At 36.9% G+C, this 21,124-nt stretch overlaps 1 protein-coding gene and 1 pseudogene across 1 annotated transcript; one reads left to right on the top strand and one right to left on the bottom strand.

Moving 5' to 3' along the window:
- Window positions 1-7,899: 7,899 nt before the first annotated feature.
- LOC107022412 lies at window positions 7,900-16,519 on the bottom strand (annotated as a pseudogene).
- Window positions 10,796-13,725, top strand: LOC114077484 (proline-rich extensin-like protein EPR1). Its single transcript, XM_027917399.1, has one exon. The coding sequence runs from the start codon at window positions 10,797-10,799 to the stop codon at window positions 13,584-13,586; it is 2,790 nt and encodes a 929-aa protein (XP_027773200.1). The 5' UTR covers window position 10,796; the 3' UTR covers window positions 13,587-13,725.
- Window positions 16,520-21,124: the final 4,605 nt, after the last annotated feature.

The raw sequence follows: 21,124 nt of genomic DNA, 5'->3' as shown, positions 1-21,124 counted from the left end.
ATGTAGCGCCTTCGTGAATTTTTATTTTTTTCTAATTAAATCAAAATATTATTTAAATAAATCTAACCTACACCGCACATTAAATTCGAAATAACTACTAGCTAGGAAACTTCTATATATCGGAAAAAAAATTTAGTTGGTGGATCTGATTCGATAATTCAAGGGCGATGTTTCAGTTTTTTCAGTGGTTGTGGAGATATAACAATTTCATTCCTCTGTACAACCCATCTCCCTTTGAGATACATAAATCCAAACCCACGATAGTTTAAGGGCTTGGTCTTAGGTTCATTTTTGTGGTTAGTTGGTCGAGTTCAATTCTATGTGGGTGGGTTAAAATGATATTTAGATTTAATTAGGTAAAAACCAATATCCATATAGGCCCCTTATAGATAACATTATGTTGAATGCCTTGAATCGGACCCGTTACAAACAGAAAAGACGGGGGTCTCGCTGTATTGGGCCCTTAATTATCTGTCAATTCTGTATTTTGGGCCCAAGCCTGTTAGGGCGCAGCTTAGCACTACATATAGACGCTATGGCAAACCCTATTCTGTAATTCTGTTCTTGCCTCTCCATAATAAAACTGCTCTCCCTCTTCCCCGTGGACGTAGCCAATTTATTGGTGAACCACGTAAATCTGTTGTCTTGTTTTTCGCATTTATATTTTCTCGTATTATCTCAAATTCCGCATAACAAATTGGTATCAGAGCCTCTCGGTTAATCGGTGTTCTTGAAGAATTCGAGATGTCTGCTTTGAACGTGAAAATCGACAAATTTACAGGGAGGAACAATTTCAGTTTATGGCAGATCAAGATGCGGGCTTTGTTGAAACAACAAGGCTTCTGGGCGCCGTTGTCGAAAGATAAGAATGCCGTCGTTACTCCTGAGATGGCGATTCTGGAGGAAAAGGCGCACTCGACGATCATGTTGTGTCTCGCGGATGACGTCATCACGGAGGTCTCGGATGAAGAGACTGCTGCTGGTCTGTGGTTGAAGCTGGAGAGTTTGTACATGACAAAATCTCTAACCAACAAGCTGCTTCTGAAACAACGTCTATTCGGTTTACGAATGGCTGAAGGTACACAACTCAGGGAACATTTAGAGCAATTGAATACTTTGTTATTAGAATTGCGTAATATCGATGTGAAGATCGAGGATGAAGATGCTGCCCTGATTCTGTTAGTATCTCTCCCAATGTCGTTTGAGAATTTTGTTCAATCGTTCATTGTTGGGAAAGATACTGTGTCGCTGGAAGAAGTCAGATCGGCCCTTCATAGCAGGGAATTACGGCATAAGGCTAACGGCACAAGTACGGACATACAGCCTTCCGGTCTGTTCACCAGTAGCGGAAAGGGAAGGAAAAACGGCGGAAAGAAAAATAAGCCGATGTCGAAGGGTGCAAAGCCAGATGATGTTTGTAATTACTGCAAGGAGAAGGGACATTGGAAATTTGATTGTCCGAAGAAGAAGAAGCAATCGGAAAAACAATCAGTTTCTGCTGCTGTTGCTGAAGAAGACACCAATTCTGAAGAAGACATTGCCCTAGTTGCGGATGAGCACACTCATCATTCAGATGTGTGGGTTCTCGATTCTGGGGCATCCTATCACATCTGTCCTAGGAGAGAGTGGTTCACGACTTATGAGCAGATAGACGGAGGCAGCATCTCGATGGCCAACAGTTCTGTCTGCAAGGTGGTTGGGACAGGCTCGATCAAGATAAGGACACATGACGGTAGCTTCTGCACATTGAACGAGGTCAGGCACGTTCCATTGATGACGAAAAATCTGATATCTCTCAGTTCTTTGGACAGCAAGGGATTCAGCTGGTCGGGAAAAGATGGAGTCTTGCGGGTCTGGAAGGGTTCAAATCTGATTCTGAAAGGTGTCATGCGTGGTACTTTGTATTTTCTACAAGGTTCCACGGTTACAGGTTCAGCCCATGTTGCATCGTCAGAAGTTCACCAGGAGGATATGACTAAGTTATGGCACATGAGACTTGGTCATATGGGTGAAAGAGGGATGCAAATTCTGTCAAAGGAGGATCTTCTTGCTGGTCATAAGGTTAAAAGCCTAGAGTTTTGTGAACATTGTGTCTTTGGAAAACTACATCGCAACAAGTTTCCAAAAGCCATTCACAGAACAAAAGGCACTCTTGATTATATCCATTCTGATTGCTGGGGTCCATGCCGTGTTGAGTCTTTGGGAGGCTGCAGATTTTTTGTGTCCATGATTGATGACTACTCAAGGATGACTTGGGTGTACATGATGAAGCATAAAAGTGAAGCTTTCCAGAAGTTCAAGGAGTGGAAAATTTTGATGGAAAATCAAACAGGGAAGAAGATCAAGAGGTTGCGAACTGATAATGGGCTGGAATTCTGCTGGTCTGAATTTGATCAATTCTGTAAGGATGAAGGGATTGCTCGACATCGTACAGTCAGAAATACACCACAGCAGAACGGTGTAGCTGAGCGGATGAATCAAACACTTCTGGAGAGAGCAAGGTGCATGCTCTCTAATGCTGGGCTAGATAGAAGATTCTGGGCAGAAGCGGTTAGTACAGCTTGCTACTTGATTAACCGCGGACCACATACAGGCATACAGTGCAAAACACCTATGGAGATGTGGTCAGGAAAAGTTGCTGATTATTCAAATCTGAAAGCTTTTGGTTGTACGGCTTACTATCACGTCAGTGAAGGTAAGTTAGAACCAAGAGCTAAAAAGGGAGTATTTGTGGGCTACGGAGATGGAGTGAAAGGTTTCAGAATCTGGTCTCCAGCAGAAAAGAGGGTTATTATGAGCAGGAACGTTGTCTTTGATGAAAGTTCTCTGCTTAGAACCATTGTGAAGCCTACAACTACGTCAGAAACTGGGAGTCTTGATAAACAGGTGGAGTTTCAAGTCATTCAGAACGAGAGCGATTTGAAAGAACCTGAAGAGGAGGATCAAGAGCCACAGACAGAAACTGATATTCCAGAATCTATGCCATCAGATATCCATCGGAGTATAGCTCAAGATCGGCCAAGGAGGGTTGGAGTTCGGCCACCTACGAGGTATGGTTTTGAGGACATGGTGGGTTATGCACTGCAGGTTGCTGAAGAGGTAGATACATCTGAGCCGTCTACTTACAAAGAAGCCATTTTAAGTTCTGATTCTGAAAAATGGTTTGCCGCTATGGGAGATGAGATGGAGTCCCTACACAAGAATCAGACATGGGATCTGGTCATACAGCCTTCGGGGAGAAAGATTATTACTTGCAAATGGGTTTTCAAGAAGAAGGAAGGGATATCACCAGCAGAAGGAGTCAAGTATAAAGCCAGGGTTGTTGCCAGAGGTTTCAACCAAAGAGAGGGAGTGGACTACAATGAGATCTTCTCACCAGTGGTCAGACATACTTCCATCCGAGTGTTACTAGCGATAGTTACACATCAGAATCTGGAGCTTGAACAACTTGATGTGAAGACAGCGTTTCTACATGGAGAGTTGGAGGAAGAGATATACATGACTCAGCCGGATGGTTTCCAAGTTCCAGGGAAGGAAAATCACGTCTGCAAGTTGAAGAAGTCCTTATATGGACTTAAGCAGTCTCCAAGGCAGTGGTACAAAAGGTTTGACAGCTATATGGTGAAGTTGGGCTATACTCGGAGCTCATATGATTGTTGTGTCTACTACAATAGGCTCAAGGATGATTCATTCATCTATCTGGTGCTTTATGTAGATGATATGCTGATAGCTGCAAAGAAGAAGTATGACATTCAGAAGCTGAAGGGTTTACTTAGTGCTGAGTTTGAGATGAAGGATCTGGGAGCCGCTCGGAAGATTCTAGGGATGGAGATCATTAGAGACAGAGAGAGAAGGAAACTTTTCTTGTCACAGAGAAGCTACATTCAGAAGGTCTTGGCGAGGTTTGGCATGTCTTCATCTAAGCCTATTGATACCCCCAGTGCTGCCAATATCCATCTCACTGCCATGTTCGCTCCACAGTCAGAAGAAGAGAAGGAGTATATGTCACGAGTCCCTTATGCCAGTGCCGTAGGAAGTTTGATGTATGCTATGGTCTGTACAAGGCCAGATTTAGCACATGCAGTCAGTGTAGTGAGCAGATTCATGGGACAACCAGGGAGAGAACATTGGCAGGCTGTGAAGAGAATTTTCCGGTACCTTAGAGGTACATCTGACGTTGGTCTCATTTATGGAGGTGATACTCAGTGCTTGGTTACTGGCTATTCTGATTCTGACTATGCTGGAGATGTTGACACAAGAAGATCGATGACTGGCTATGTGTTTACCCTTGGAGGATCTGTCGTCAGTTGGAAGGCAACTTTGCAACCTACAGTGACTTTGTCTACTACGGAAGCGGAGTACATGGCCTTGACAGAGGCTGCAAAAGAAGGGATTTGGCTGAAAGGGCTGGTTAGTGATCTTGGTCTGCATCATGATCAGGCTACGGTGTATTGTGACAGTTTGAGCGCAATTTGTCTAGCCAAGGATCAAGTCCATCATGAGAGAACCAAGCATATTGACGTGAGGTATCATTTTCTGAGAAGTGAGAAGAGAATCAAGGTGAAGAAAGTAGGAACTGCTGATAATCCTGCTGATATGTTCACAAAGCCGGTTCCACAGAGCAAGTTTCAACACTGTTTGGACTTGCTCAACATCAGAAGCTGTTAATTGCCCTGCGGGGCAACTCTGAGGAAGAGGGGGAGGCCTGGCACTATCATAGTGCGTCTGAAGAATCTGTTCGGAGAATTCAAGTCAAGGTGGAGATTTGTTGAATGCCTTGAATCGGACCCGTTACAAACAGAAAGGACGGGGGTCTCGCTGTATTGGGCCCTTAATTATCTGTCAATTCTGTATTTTGGGCCCAAGCCTGTTAGGGCGCAGCTTAGCACTATATATAGACGCTATGGCAAACCCTATTCTGTAATTCTGTTCTTGCCTCTCCATAATAAAACTGCTCTCCCTCTTCCCCGTGGACGTAGCCAATTTATTGGTGAACCACGTAAATCTGTTGTCTTGTTTTTCGCATTTATATTTTCTCGTATTATCTCAAATTCCGCATAACACATTACATGGAAATATAAAGATTTAACGGATGAAGGATAATTATGGACTTAATATTGGATGGTAAAAGAAAATATGTCAAAAAAATATGACAAAGGTCAAATATGATTCTTTTTCTAAGGGTACGGTGATAAGTATGATCAAATATACTTAATATATATAATCATTGTGAATCAGTGTATTTTGGAAAGAAAAGGAACTCATAATCACAACATATATAAAGAAGGCATATAAAAGTGAATATATATTATTGTACAAAAGATCAGAAGAGACATAGCAAAATAACAACAAAAAGAACTTAAAAATGATTCTCACCTTGTGTTGTTGATGAGGGTGGCAACAGATGAGAGATCAAAAGGTGATGGTAACGACAGAAATATAAAATGAGAGAGAATTGTATCATAGGAGATAATGGTGGACTTCAATCTTCAAGAATGATACAAATATATAGTTGGTGTGGGAATATCAACTATATATCCCCAATCCAATATTACTTGTCCCGTTTAGAAAAACGTTTTATTTATTTATTTTTGCTATTAAATAAATATCTATTTTTTTTAAAGCATTAAATTTAATTTGTTTCTTAAGGTGTATGTCAAGTCAATAATGAATGACGAGAGGGAATTGCTCGGATGATAAGCACCCCTCACTTTCAATCTGAAGATTGCGAGTTCGAATCCCTAAGGGAGCAAAAGGGGTGAAAGCTCTTCCTAGGGAGAGGAAAAAAGAGTTTTGTGAATAGTTTGAATAGTAATGGTCAACTATTACCTATGTACAAACAAAAGAAATTTAACTTAATTGATGGTAAATAGTTTGAATAAATGTTGAACGTGCACATGATAATAATCGGAAAATGTCTAAAATATTACATTTATGTTAATTATTGTTGGTGGCGCTTAAATAAAAGGATTATAAAACACTTTGTTTTAAGCAATAACTTAGAATAAAAAGTCAACTTAATTAAGATAATGTATTCTAGATCTAAATAGTAATGTTCACATGCATGATAAATAATGATCCTACGTCAGAACCATTCAAATTTAGGTCATGACAAAAATAGTCCCTATTGTATGAGTAGGGGCAATGATTTTGGTGATTTTATAACCTTTAATTAAAGCATAAATGAAGGCTGGCGTGGTTGTGTTATCAATCCTTCATGTGTCAAATCTAAGAACCTATTAGCACCATTTGATTTTCCACTTGCAAAAATAAATTTTATGGTCTGTCAACTTCTGGTTTAGAGTTAATACAATTAATTGTTGGTGGTGCTTAAATAAAAGGATTATAGTAAGACTTGGTGTTAGAATACGTGCGTCCACTACCAATCAACGGATTAGGTGACACAGCTCGAAGTAAGAACAAATAGTAAGTAACAACATAAAATAGCACAAACAGTTTACGTGAAAACCTCCTTGATCAAGGGAGTAAAACCACGACCTGTCACACATGATTTTCAACCGTTTTCACTAATCTTCACAAGCAAAAGTGAAACCCGATTACAACAACGTGAGAAAAAGCTATTAATCTCACAACCAAGCAATAACTCTATTGTTTGAAGAGCCTAAGCAGATTTCACTTTCCCCACTAAGCTATCACCTCTAGACAACTTAGGATTCAACTAAGCAACACGTAGGTTGCCCACTAAATCACCATGCTCTAGATGACTTAGGATTTTTGCTAAGCAAAACACAAGGTTTTCCACTAAATCAGTTGGACTCAACTCATTTAGAATTTTTACACCAAACAACTATCTGATTCCTTTATAGATAGAGGAATAGATTTAACAATATTTAAGTGCAGAAGAAATAATCCTAAGACAACTAAGCTTCCAGCTCTTTCAGATTTGAGTTGATCTTGAGGATGCTTCTTCACTCCTTTTATAAGTCTTTGCAAGAGTTCTTGAGATGCCTTTTCAAGTTGCAAAAACTAATTGTGAGTATAGGGATGTTTTGTTTATGTAGAAAGGTCACAAAACGTAAAACAATCCCATTGGCTGAGGTTTCTGGCGCGTCTGCCACTGTTGGAGACTATGCACCAACTTTTTGTACATTCTCCAGCTGGCAGTGAAAAGTATATTGAGCCAAGAACCAGGTTCTTTCATAAGGTCCCTGAATTTGTTAAATAATCAAAACTACAAATAACACTTGGTTAAGAAAGAATTTAGAATAAAAAATCAACTTAATTAAGAACATGTATTCTAGATTTAAAGTAATGAGCACACTCACATGTATGATTAATAATGATCAATACAAGTGATGAGAACTAATCACTAAACAAGCTTTTACTACTAGTCTTTTTTTTTTTGGAATCCCCAGGTAAACCCACAACCTCTTCTATATCCTCTATCTTTTGAGTGAATATTTTGATGTAATCTGCTCACAGGAGATTTAAAATGCACTAGACAAGCCCCATGCGATGAGCTCATGACTAAGTCGCAAATAAAGGCTAAATTTGATATGGTAGATGTCCCAAAAGGCAGCTTTATCTCTTTTCTTCGGGAAGGAAGATTAGACTCATTGTATGATTTTGGACGATTTTCACCACGTAATATGGCTAACTTGGAGACTATCACATCCAGTGTTTTCTTCTCTATCTTTTTTTATGTTCACAGGTGAAACGACAAGTAAATGAATTCATAAATTGAGATCTCCTAGTGTTGTGTCTATTTATAAATTGAGATAACTATTTGTGAAACTTAAATACATTCTGAAATACAAATAAATAGGGAGACTTGCAAATCTTGCAGAAGAAAAATTAAATACAATATTGTTTAGTTGACTACTTATTTGGATTAAGAATGGGAATGCATGTCTATGACTCTATGCTATGTGTATCGAACTAGGACAATAAAAGAACTTGGAGACTATCACATCCTGTGTTTTCTTCGATTTCTTTTTTGATATTCATAGCTGAAACCCTAAGAGAGTTGGTGTAGTCATACAGTTTACTAAGTCGCAGTGTTGAAATATCTGCAAAGCTCGAAGGGATCTCCTTGTAGAAGTAACCACTTCTTATAGACAGCTCCTCAAGCACAGGAAATGATTCCTCTGATGCTTTCCATTCTTCCATCCTCACAAAGTGTAATTCCAAGTATTTGAGTGCAGGGAACTCGACACTTGTGACGTCCAAACAAGAGTTCTCTGATTTCCATGATAAAAGTCCCCCTTTAATGAGAGACTTTGAAGCTTCTTCAATCTTGTAATATTTAGTCATTTCTTTTTGTTAAGAAACAACCGCCAATGCACAAATCCCTAATATTTGAAGCGAAGACACAGTAGCTCTCCCAACCAACTGAATCGAAGAATCCTCAAGGGCTTATGATCAGATTAAGAGATTGAAGATGAGTATGAGTATGAACTTCCGCTGATGGAAACAAAGGGCAACTAGTTAAAGCTTCAACACGGAGGCTAAGTTCTTCAAGATTCGCAAATCTCCACCAGAACCTTGGATTCAGATCATCCACAGATATACGATGAGTGTGAAATGTCTTCAAGTTCTCTAGCATAGTTGTTGAACATTGTTCAAAAATTTCTTTATCATCGTCATCCCATNTGTCATCCCATATAAAAGAAAGTTCGTCTACATCCAAATGCCTCCGCGTCTTCATTTTTCAAATTGTTGCAGGAGATGTCCTTAATATATTAGATGAACAAACCACTAGAGTTTGAAGATCCAAAAGGTGAGATATCAACTTGAAATCAAAATTTACAACAGAAATTTCAAGGTACCTCAAGTGAGTCAGAGATTGTAATGCGTAGGCCAAGAACTTGGCAAATCCTCATAAGGAAAATGCAACACCTGAACAAGTTTTAACTTAACAAGTAAAGGTAAAAGGGTTGAGATTTGGATGAGCAATAAATTCCAAGGATCTAGAACATTCACCAAAACACTTTGTACTTTCCTTAGACTCAAGCATTGGAATCTTATCAAACTGATATTCTCAATGATCTAATTGTTTAACAAGATCATCATGAATATAAACGCATAACCGTGAATTCATAAAACATAAATGCTGATATGGATTGTATGGCACTGTTAGCTGTATAAAATTTTCTTCTTTAAGCTTTTTCAAGCAAAACCCATGCACTACATCATGAAGTATGCACCTTTCTATGTCACTATTGATTTTCTTTTTAGAGACCATTACAAGGCTTCTATTAAGTAGATCTTTCAAGCAAACTCTAGATGCTTCCTCCATGTTCACTGTTTCAACATTCAATACAAACTTTTTAGCCATCGCAGATCATCCACTGGAATCTTATGGTCCTCTGAAAACAGTCCCATTTATAGAAATTTCGATCAAAGTTCAGATTTATTTTAAACATTTTTCCTTTTAAAGTGCAAGTTGAATATTTGTTCCATATATGCACCTCAATAGAGTGTTGTGTTTGTTATACTGATTGATATCATTTTTTCAACTCTCTAAAAATGTGACAAATATTTCAAGTGTAGTTATATCTTTCTTATGTCATTTCTGTGGATTGTACTAGTCTTTTTTTTTTCTCATTAGGTGTCAGATATTTATTTTTAGAGATGGATATAGGATTTACATTTTGTTGGTTCAATTTTTAAGATTCTTAAAACTGAACCTATTTAATTTTATACTAGAAGTATGAGTTCAAGCTTATTATTTATTGCGATTTTAGTAATCACTTTACCCATAAACTCCACAACAAAATTACTAAGTTAAGATGAATTTAATTTTTCGTATTGCATTTGCTCTTGCCTGTTTTATCACCCTGCAACTCATGATTTGTGCAATCAAAGGTGATTCCATTTTCGAAGCTCAAATTTAAGAAATCTAATTAAGGATTAATAAATACTTATTCCCCGCCATGTCTCTACAACAATGATATATTGATGATCGACATCTTGTTGGTAAGTAGTCTTTCTGTCACTATTGTTCCATACAAAGCCTAATTTTGTTTCGAGTTATAATCAACTTTTTATTTCTTTTAACTGGGACATCCCAATGCTCCCAAAAGTTATCATATTTTACTAAAATATGGAATATTATTTTGTCGATAGTTGATTAATACTTTTAAGTATATTCATATAATGTAATTTTTTCTCCATCAAATTAAATTATTAATAATTATTTTAATATTTTAGTAATAATATTAATACTTAAATAAAGTTAACATCCAGACGCGGTATTCAATCAAACAATGCCTTATAAATAATAGACTAAGGAACTTTATATGTTTATTTTTAAAGATATTTGGTGAAAAGTGCAATGATTTTAGTTATTAAAAGAAGAAATCAATGTTGTCATTCTTATCATGATTGAGTTATATGCATGTTAAGTTCAATTATGTTTGATTATGATATGACGTGTCATTCTTATACCCACTTTTATTTAAATTTTATCTTGATAGAAAGGCTAGAAAGAAAGAAAGGGCATAATTAAAAGACATAATGATTGATAATTTAAAGATAATTAGTAAATAGTTTAACAATTATTTGCTTCCTTAATAATCTCATTTAAGCTAGAAAATTTGAGCATTCTTTCATTCTAGCGATATTCAAGATACTATAATCTTGCTATCATAATACAAATTCTAGATACTATAATATTGGCAGATAAATAGTACAACTAACCTATCAAGTATTGAAATCCTCCCTTTTACATGCCTTTAAAAATCTATATATAGCTAAATGGAAAACAATTAAAATATCAAAATTTTATTTTCTTTTACCACATTTTTCTTTAAGTTTCTTGCATCAGCACAAAAATGGCTTGGCATTACAACTTCTCCTCCATCTTATTGTTTGCTTTTATCTACTTTATGCATGACGACATGATAACTACTATAACGGCACGTCGCCTTCTTCAGACCCCTAGTTTTTCAGCACCCGCTAATCCTAGTTTTTCAACATCCGCTGTCCCAAGTTTCTCGACGCCCACTACCCCTAGTTTCTCATTGCCTGCTACCCCAAGTTTCTCCAATTCCCCCGGTCTTTCAAAGCCTGAGAACCCTAGTTTTTCTAAACCTGAAACACCTAGTTTTTCAAAGCCAGAGAATCCTAGTTTCTCTAAACCTCGAACACCAAGGTTCTCAAAGCCCGAGACTCCTAGTTTCTCAAATTCCAAAATTTCTAGTTTTACAAATCCCGAGACCCCTAGTTTCTCAACGCCAACTACCCTAAGTTTCTCCAGTTCACCTAGTCTTTCAAAGCCTGAGGCCCCTAGTCTTGCAAAGCCTGACATCCCTAGTTTTTCAAAACCTAAAACACCTAGTTTCTCAAAACCTGAAACACCTAGTTTCTCAAAGTCTAAGTCACCTAGCTTTTCAAAACCTGAAACCCCTACTTTCTCAAAACCAGAGATTCCTACTTTTTCAAAGCCTGAGACTCCTAGTTTCTCAAAGCCAGAAAATCCTAGTTTCTCAAACCCTAAGACACCTAGTTTCTCAAATCCTGAGACACCTAGTTTTTCCAAACCTGAAATCCCTAGTTTCTCAAAACCTGAGGCTCCTAGTTTCTCAAAGTCAGAAACTCTTAGTTTCTCAAAGCCTGAGACACCTGTCTCAAAGCTTCAGACACCTAGTTTTTTAAAACCTGAGACCCTTACTTTTTCAAAGCCCGAGACCCCTAGTTTTTCAAAACCCGAGACTCCTAGTTTCTCAAAGCCTGAGACTCCTAGTTTTTCAAAACTTGATACCCCTAGTTCTCCAAAGCCTGAGACTCCTACTTTTTCCAAGCCTGAAACTCTTATTTTCTCAAAGCCCAAGACTCCAAGTTTCTCTGAGCCCAAGACCCCTGGTTCACCAAAATCTGAGAATCCTACCTTCTCAAAGCCTGAGAACCCTATTTTTTCAATGACCAAGACTCCTACTTCCCCAAAGCCCGATACCCCTACTTTATCGAAGCCTGAGACTCCTACTTTCTTTAAGCCTAAGACTCCTACTTTATCAAAACCTGAGATTCCAAGTTTTTCAAAATCCGAGACCCCTAGTTCTACAAAACCCAAGATTTCTAGTTTTTCAAAGCCTGAGAAACCTAATTCCCTAAAGCCAGAGACCCCTGATTCTCAAAAGCTCGAGACCCCTAGTTTTTCAAAGCCTAAAATCCCTAGTTTCTCAGAATCTGAGACTCCTACTTTTTCAAAGCCCGGGACTCTGAGTTCCCCAAAGTTAGATACTCCTACTTCTTTAAAGCCAGAAATTCCAAGTTCTTCGAAGCCTGAGACCCCTAGTTTCACAAAGCTCGAGACCTCTAGCTTCCAAAAGCTCGAGACTCCTAGTTTCTCAAAGCCTGAGACTTCAAGCTCCGCAAAATCTGAGACTCCCAGTTTTTCAAAACCCGAGACTCCGAGTTCCCCAAAGTCTGAGAACCCTACTTTCACAAAGCCTGAAATGGAAAGTTCTCCAAGCCCCAAGACACAAGATTCCCCAAAGCCTAAGACCCCTAGTTTCTCAAAGCCTGAGACACCTAGCTTTTCAAAGCCTAAGACTCCTAGTTTCTCAAAGCCTAATACTCCAAATTCCTCGAAGCCTAAGGCACCAAGTTCCCCAACGCCCGAGATGTCAAGTTTCTCAAAGCCCAAGGCTCCTAGTTTATCAAAACCTGACACTCCAAGTTCTCCAAGTCCCTCAAGTTCCCTAAAGCCTGAACCTCCTAGTTTTTCAAAGTCCGAGACTCCAAGTTCCCTGAAGCTCGAGACCCCTAGTTTCTCAAAGACCGAGACTCCTAGTTTTTCAAAGCCCGAGATTCCAACTTCTCCTAAGCACGAGATTCCTAGTTTCTCAAAGCCCGAGACTTCAAGTTCCCCGAATCCCAAGACTCCTATTTTTTCAAAACCTGAGACGCCAAGCTCCCTAAATCTCGAGACACCAAGTTCCACAAAGTCCGATACTCCAAGTTCCCTAAAGCCCGCGACCCCAAGCTCCCAAAAGCCCGAGACGCCAAGTTCCCCAAAGCCCGAGACACCAAGATCTCCAAAGCCCGAGACGCCAAGTTCCGCAAAGTTCGAGATGCTAAGCTCCCCAAAGCTCGAGACTCCAAGTTCCCCAAAGACCGAGACCCCAAGTTCCCCAAAATCTGACACGCCAAGCTTTCCAAAGCCCGAGATGCCAAGCTCCCCAAAGCATGACACCTCAAGTTTCGAGACTCCAAGTTTTCCAAAATCCGAAACTCCTAGTTCCCAAAAGCCCGACACACCAAGTTCTTCAAATTTCGAGATGCCAAGTTCGCCGAAGCATGAGACCCCAAGTTCTCCAAATTTTAAGACTCCTAGTTTCTCAGAGCCAGATATACCTGATTTCTTAAAACCCAAAACCTCTAATTCTTCAAAGCTTGATATTCCAGTAGCCCCAGCAGCAGCCCCAGAATCTGAAACTCCAACTGTTTCTTGGCCTGAAAAACCAAGTGTACCAAACCGTAAGCTACCAACTACCCCAAATTCAGAGATCCCAACATTTACAAAGCATGAATTACCCGTCATTTTAGATCCTGAGTTTCCAAGTGTATTAAAGACAGAAATACCAAAACCTTCTAAACAAACTTTGTCAACTTCTCCCTAAGTAACTATGATGTTATTCATGTGTTATGACTTGTGTTGGCTAGCTAACAGAGTATTAGATCGCATATAAATGAGTTGAAAATGGGTTAGATGTGAATATATAAATTTTTGACTTGTCATGTGAATAAAAATGAGTTGAATGATGGATGATTTTAGTATCTACATATTATTTGCTCATAAATTGTACAAAAATGAAATTTGCTATCAAATAAAGTGAAGTACTTTCTTTTTCTCTAATTTAATTTTTTGATAAGCCAACTTACATTGTTTTTCACTCTGTCGTTAGATGTTTTGTTTTTTCATCACAACATATGTAGAACCTATGATTGATCTATTTTACCACATATTATTAGCCGGATATGATCTCTGTTTCTGCTAAATCGTCGTTGTTTACCGACTGAAGCATTTTTTCCCATCAGATTTCGAAAGCATGGACATGATTAATAAAGTGTGCGCTACGTTGGTTACATAATACATATTTTCCACTTTCGCTCTTATGTATTCAATATCAAGTATTATTATAGTCCTCTCTATTTTGTCTCATCATGTTAAGAAGACTGGAAGTGCCTATGAAGCTCCTGCAATTGCTTTAGTTGTTGCAATTTCTCAAATATTGTCTTTCAAGTTAGTGTTGGTTATTTTTAATGCTATTGAACTTGCACTTTTTTCTTAAAAAATACTTTAAATTGGACAATGATTGAAATTACAGAGTATGTTCTTTCATTACAACATTCACAAATTATAAGTTTTAAAATATCATCTCATTTTCACTAATCAAATTTGATAGATTTCATCTTTTAAAGAGAAAATGTTTGCAATGACTAAAAAATAGGTTTCAATATATATAAGAGTACAAAATATATAGAGAAACAACCTCAATCAATTCACTCGGAATACATGGGAGGTTCACACAAGTCATAATGTATCAAGCTTGTGTCCCACAAATTCTCCCCCCTACTAAAACTCTCAAAGCCCTTAAGACTGCACTGTGAATGCGAATAAAGTTAGAAGGAACATGCATCTATTTATAAAGTCCTAAACTTTTTCCTACCAGAAAAAAGAATAGACAATCCACACCTTTTATTTAAAAAAAAACATATGTATGGTAAGAAACTCAGGGCAGACATACCCAACAGAAAAGAGGGAACCTTTCTAGTATGAAGCATTAACATAACTCATACAACAATGGTGGTTAGAAATATATATTTTATTTTTTGGAATAATATTGCAGTACTATCCAAACTTTGTGGCATACTAACCATGTAATAATATTGAAACAATTACCTGCCCGTCTTTTGCTTTTGTGTGACTATAATTTGTAACATTGGTCTATTTCAATGTATATACATTTAAATATGGTAGAGTCTCGTGTTGATAATGTGTAATAAATTTATATAAATAAGAAGAAGAATAAAGTAGGGAAAATGAAAAAACAATTAAATAGGTTGAGTGACTTTTTGTGCAAAGAAGTCATAGTTGAGTGACATTTAAGTTGAAAATGAAAGTTGAGTGACTTTCTATGCAAAGAAATCATTATTGAGTGACTTTTGAGTTAAAATTGAAAGTTGAGTGACATTCTGTGAAAAACAATTGATAGTTGAGTGACCATCAAATTTATTAACTCATTAATTCTCATCCCAGAGACCATTACAAGGCTTCTATTAAGCAAATCTCTCAAGCAATTATGAGATGCTTCCTCCATGTTCGCTGTTTCAGCATTCAATACAAACACTTCAGCCATCCACAGCTTCAGCAGATCGTCCACTAGAATCTTATGGTCCTCTAGAAACAATGCCATGTAAAGAAGTCAAGGCTTTAAATGGTCTTCTAAATGTTCATAACTTGATTGTATAACCTTCATACTCTGCTCTCCTAAAACAAGGGAACTTAAATCATTCTCAACCTCGAGCTCCCTTTCCATTTTGGCAATAAATCCAGCAACAAGGACAACCATAAGAGGCAATCCCTTACAGTGTTGGGCAACTCTCAAACCTGCTTCCAGTAGATCCAGGGGACATCTCTCTCCTCGAAATAACTTATTCTCCAATAATTTCCAACTCTGTGTGGATGTTAGAAAGTTAAGAGAATAAGGATCACCGTGGTGCTGAAGATGCTTAGCCACATGTTCAATTTGTGTTGTGACTGACCATTACTTTGCTTCCATATTTACCTTTAGGGAAACATGTTCCTAAATCTTCCCATGCCTCGACATCTCAAATGTCATCTAATACAATGAGATATCTTCTTCCTCTAGACTCTTGCGCAACAAATCAGCTATGTCATCATCTTCATCCATTTCTCTACGTGTTGTTTGGTTAAAAATCTCTGCCAACAACTTCTTCCTATTATATGCTTGTGACACAGCACACCATGTTTTAACATCAAAGTAATTAACAATATAGGGATTGTTGTACACCTTCCTTGCCAAAGTTGTTTTACCAAGTCCAGGCATTCCATAGATGGAGATAACATCCCGCTCCTTTGTTCCTCGTGTCAATTTCATCATTATAATTTCTTCATCTTTCTCAAATCTCACAACTTCATCATCATCATAAATTAATGGAGATATATTGAAGAATGAAGAGTGATACTATAAATATATAGTAGTACTACATGACATGTTGTGGAAATATAAATGAGTATAAACAAATAACTCAGTGCATGACATGTTAATAATTATCCATACACGTTAAGAAGGTATACAAATAATTAAGTTTAGGTCTGAATTGTTCGAATTGATTATCATTAAGTTTCAAACAAATAGAAACACGTTGTCTGTACGTCTTACTGTGAAGAATTCAAGAGGGTAGAATTCCAACAATTGGTATCAGAGCAGGTTATCTTTGAAGAGTTCAATAACTCAAGATAAGACAATTATGAATTTTGCACCTCCTCTTGGGCATGGTCAAGGGCAACACATCAACAGACCACCATTATTTAATAGAGAATACTACTCTTGGTGGAAGACGAGGATGGAAGACTTCATTCAAGCTGAGATTGTGAACTATGGGTTAGAATTACTAATGGACCATTAATTCCTACTATTACTGATAGTGAAGGGAATAAGGTACCTAAACCTACAGAAAAATACGGAGAAGCTGACTACAAGATGCTAGGGAAAAATGCAAAAGCTAAGTGCATTCTCGTATGTGGACTAGGAATTGATGAGTTTAACCGCATCTCTAGTTGTACTTCTGCAAAACAAATATGGGACACTTCACAAAATGCTCACGAAGGTACAACTCAAGTTCGTAAATTCAGAATTATTAGACTTTGCTTAGAATGTGAAGCCTTTAAGATGAAGTCCGAAGAATCTCTTCAAGATATGATAACTAGATTCACCACTGTGGTAAACGAATTAATATCCTTGGGCAAAGTATACACCACTGAGGAACAGGTTGACAAAGTACTTAGAACTCTACCTAGGTCTTCGTAAATAAAAGTCACTGCAATTAGAGAAGCCAGAGATCTAACCAATATGACTCTGGATGAATTAGTTGGAAAGCTCAAAACTTATGAGATGAATGTTGACAAAAGAGGTGAAGGAAATAAAGAGAAAAATCTTGGATTTAAAGCAACTGAAAGTGATGAATCTGACATAGATAATGATGATCTTGCTCTAATAAGTAAGAACTTCAAGAAACTCTTAAAAAGGGGATTAAACGCTAGCAAGAAATCACTACCCCAAAAAGAAAGAAATCTTGAGAGACCACAAAGTGGAGGCTGCTTCAAGTGTGGTAAGACAGATCATAAGATCAAGGATTGCCCAATGTGGGAATTAGAATGGAAAAAGGAAAAAGCTGAAAAAGAAAGAAACTCTTTAATAAAAAGAAAAACAAAGAAAAAGAACAAGCAATGTATGCAGCTTGGGGAACAGGTTCATCGGACATGTATGAAGAAGATGATGAGGACATTGCTTTAATGGCGATAGAAGAATCAGATGTTGAACCTGAATCAGACTCTGAAGAAACTGAGGTAAAATTTCTAAACCTAAATGATAAACTAGTAAAGTTCTCTTAGGAAAAGCTTTCATTCCTATTGCTTGCTTCCATAGACACAATTCAAGAACTTGTTAACACCAAGAGTCAACTACTTGCTTTCCTGTCTAGCTTAAAGTTTGAGCACATTGATCTTAATAAGAACAAACATGACCTTCAAGGGAAAATCAAGCAACTTGAATCTCACAATCTGGAACTAAGAACAGAGAATCTAAAACTAAAAGTTCTTGGTAAAGAAAAAGGGGGTGAACTGTCTGACCAAAAACTTAAGGTCGACAAACTCAAAAATAACTTAAAACTAGAAAAGGAAAACTCTAGGAGAATAAATCTTGAATTGACTAGGATGAGAAGTGATCTGGAAAGTGCAAATAAGTGGACAAAATCCTCCATGATAGTAACCCATCTAGGTAACAATAATAGGTACATTAAAACTGGAATAGGGTATGAACATCCCATAAATGGGAATCCTATGTTTTGTATTATTTGTGGTAACTCAAGTCACCCTAAACAATATTGTCATAAATACAAAGCTACTGGAGAAAATAAAACAAAAGGAACTTATGAAACTGTTTAGAGGAGCAGGTATATTCCTAAAAACAGTCTGCATAAATGGGCTCGTAGAGATCTTATTTATCCTTTTGATCAAAACAAAGGACCCAAGCTAGTCTGGATTCCTAACTCTAACCTTTGAATTTGCAATTAAAGTGAGAGGAAGCAGGCAACATTCACCAATTGAACGTGTTGCTTCAGATGCATGATTGAAACTAGAAGAAATTCCTCTCGCTTGAAAAAAAAGGAAACAGGAATGGATGAATAACATTTTGGAAAAAAAAGGGTAAAAAAAAGGGAAAAGACTGAAAGAAGCATGTGCAGTATCTAACAGTTATGCGCACTCAGATGATCAATCAATCAAAAATATGATCAGCCAAGGAAAACACTTTCAAAAAGAAAAATTTAAAACTTGGGATGATTAAGGTCACATGAGTATCTCTAAATGGCTAATCAACATTGCACATACTGCCCTCTAATCTTGAATTCTATGCTCAGATTTTGTACATTAAGTTGTATGTCTCTATACCACTTTTAAAGTCATGCTACTCATGCACTATAACATTGTATTTGCATCTAGCACAGGAGAGAGACTTGGTAAAATTGAAGCAAATTCAGCATTATCCAAAGATCTAAGGTATGTGCACTATAATTATTCATGATTAAGTATAAAGTCAATGCACTTGAACCACTTGTCACAAAAGATATTCATGCCCCAAATACTACCAAAATAAATATCTTCTTAAAAAGTCTTATCCCAATGTGATGGTCTATGGTTGAGATGAATTTGATGGAGGACACCTCTACTTTGGTGCCTTATAAATATAGATAAAGAAAGTAGAGTGTGTTGGTTCTTAGGGGAAATCTTTTGTATTGAGTAAAGTCTTGGAGGATTTACATTGTGAGGGGGAATATTTTGGAGACCCTATACTTGAACTATGTTCACTTGTTAAACTCAACTTGGGTGCATCTAGTAAGGGGGAATCGATGAGAGATCCATTTGTCGAACCTAGTTCTTCTATTGGAAATCATATAAACTTGAATTTCGGATTGATATTAAAAAAATTATAGTTGGTGTTGCAGCTGATAGTACACGTCCAGGGAACAGATTAAGAGAACATGTTTCTTTACAAGTGATATTCAAGAAAATTTGTTCCTCATGCTGACTCTATTGAAATTAAAGATGAGTGAACAATTGTTTCTGCAGAAGGAACATGATTGATTGAACAAGTTCCTTAAAAGTGATTAAAAAAGGAATTGAGCGTGCATAGACCAAGGTTAACTTTGAAATTGAGAAGGCTGCTAATTTTGTTAATCCAAAAGATATCGTTGTTGCTGAAAAATGACTTTTATTAATTCTTTCATCTTTTGGTATTACCTAGTCACTCTAGCCTTTGACTTCCAAATTTTTTCTCACCACAATTTCTTGATTCTATCTTTAATTTTAATACATTTTTGGTGTATATGCTTTTTGATTAATGCTTATGTTGGGTTTGAGTTTCATAATCATGTCTATCTCATATGTTTGTGCAAATGTTGTGCTATAGCTAACTGAGTTCTTGATTTTTAAGTGATGTGTAGGTGTTAGCCCTAGTGACCATGAGTATAGAATTTGTTTCTCTTACTGTAGTGTATGCCTTCACAGTTTTATTTTTGCCTGATGTCAAAAGGGGGAAGCAGCTGCATATGAGTTATGTGTACCTATTCAATGCAAGCAGATAGAATTTGTCATAGTCAAAAAGGGGGAATTTGTTAAAGTGTCGTTGTTTTGAAGTATGGCAAAGCTAAGGAGTTGTAGTAGTAACATAGCAAAAGAAGGAAGATGTGTGTCTTATTTGCTGAGTTCGAAATGTATAATTGTCATCATCAAAAAGGAGAAATTTGTTAGAATGATAAAGATTTTGATAATTGACAAATACAGGAACAGATGAAAGAAACTGTTAATGAAAAAACAATAACCTAACAACCTAACAGAAACAGGTTGTACAAACGTGTTCCTTACAGAACGAATCCGATTTGGATAAGGAAAACGTCAACCACGTGAATTAGAAGTTATAAAGTTGTGGAATTATTTTTTTTTTTTGACAAGCAACCAATACAAAAAGTTTCCTTTTATAAAGGAGTTCAAAGCCAAGCGAAAGAAGGAAAACTAATTCCTATTTAAGGAAATCTATTTAAGGAAATTGTGTTTTCTTATTTATTTAAGGAAATTGTGCTTTCTTATTTATTTAAGGAAATTCTGTAGAAAAAGAGTCCAAGTAGAAGTCAACAACGATTTGGAGAAGGCAAATACAAGTTGAATTATACAAGGAGTTGTTGAAGTTCTAATCTATAAATAGGGAGCTATTTGCATTAGAAAAAATTTCGCACTTACATAGAGAAAAGATCAAAATACGATCAAGAGGTTTGAAAGAGTTTTGAGATTTATTGGGAGTGTTGCAATTTGTGAGGAAAAATTATAAGATTGTATTCAAGAGTCTTGTTTACAATCTGAGTTTTGTGAGTAGGAGTTGTTCAACAAGTTGTAGAACTTGAAGAACATTAGAAAATATAAAACCGGGGGGTTTTGTGTCTTTGAATAGCTAGAAATTAGAGTTTATAATTTCTTAGCTAGGAATTAGAGTTTATAATTCCTCTAGAAATTAGAGTTTATGATTCCTTAGGTTACATAACTTTGTAATCTTTTGTTGAGGAATTCCAACATGACTTAATATAAAACTCCCAATTATCAACAGTTGTATTGTATGTACGTACGGTGGTTCATATTTAGTTTAGCTTTTTTTCTACATCAGTATTAGTTGAACAGCGTAGTATGCCTATTTAGAGGATGAAGGAGCAACTTATGTTAATGTATTTTTTCTTAACTAGTATAAAGTCAGCTTTTTAATTACTAGTTTATGTGCCATATATTTGTCAATCGACCTTAATACATCAAGAGTTTGAATTATTTTGTTTTTTTTATGTATAACCCCCAAGCAAACTAGTTCTTAAT

This window comes from Solanum pennellii, chromosome 6 (genome assembly GCF_001406875.1).
Source record: "Solanum pennellii chromosome 6, SPENNV200".
Classification (NCBI taxonomy): domain Eukaryota; kingdom Viridiplantae; phylum Streptophyta; class Magnoliopsida; order Solanales; family Solanaceae; genus Solanum; species Solanum pennellii.
Note: the sequence above shows the minus strand (reverse complement) of the source record. Positions and strands in the feature narration are given on the sequence as shown.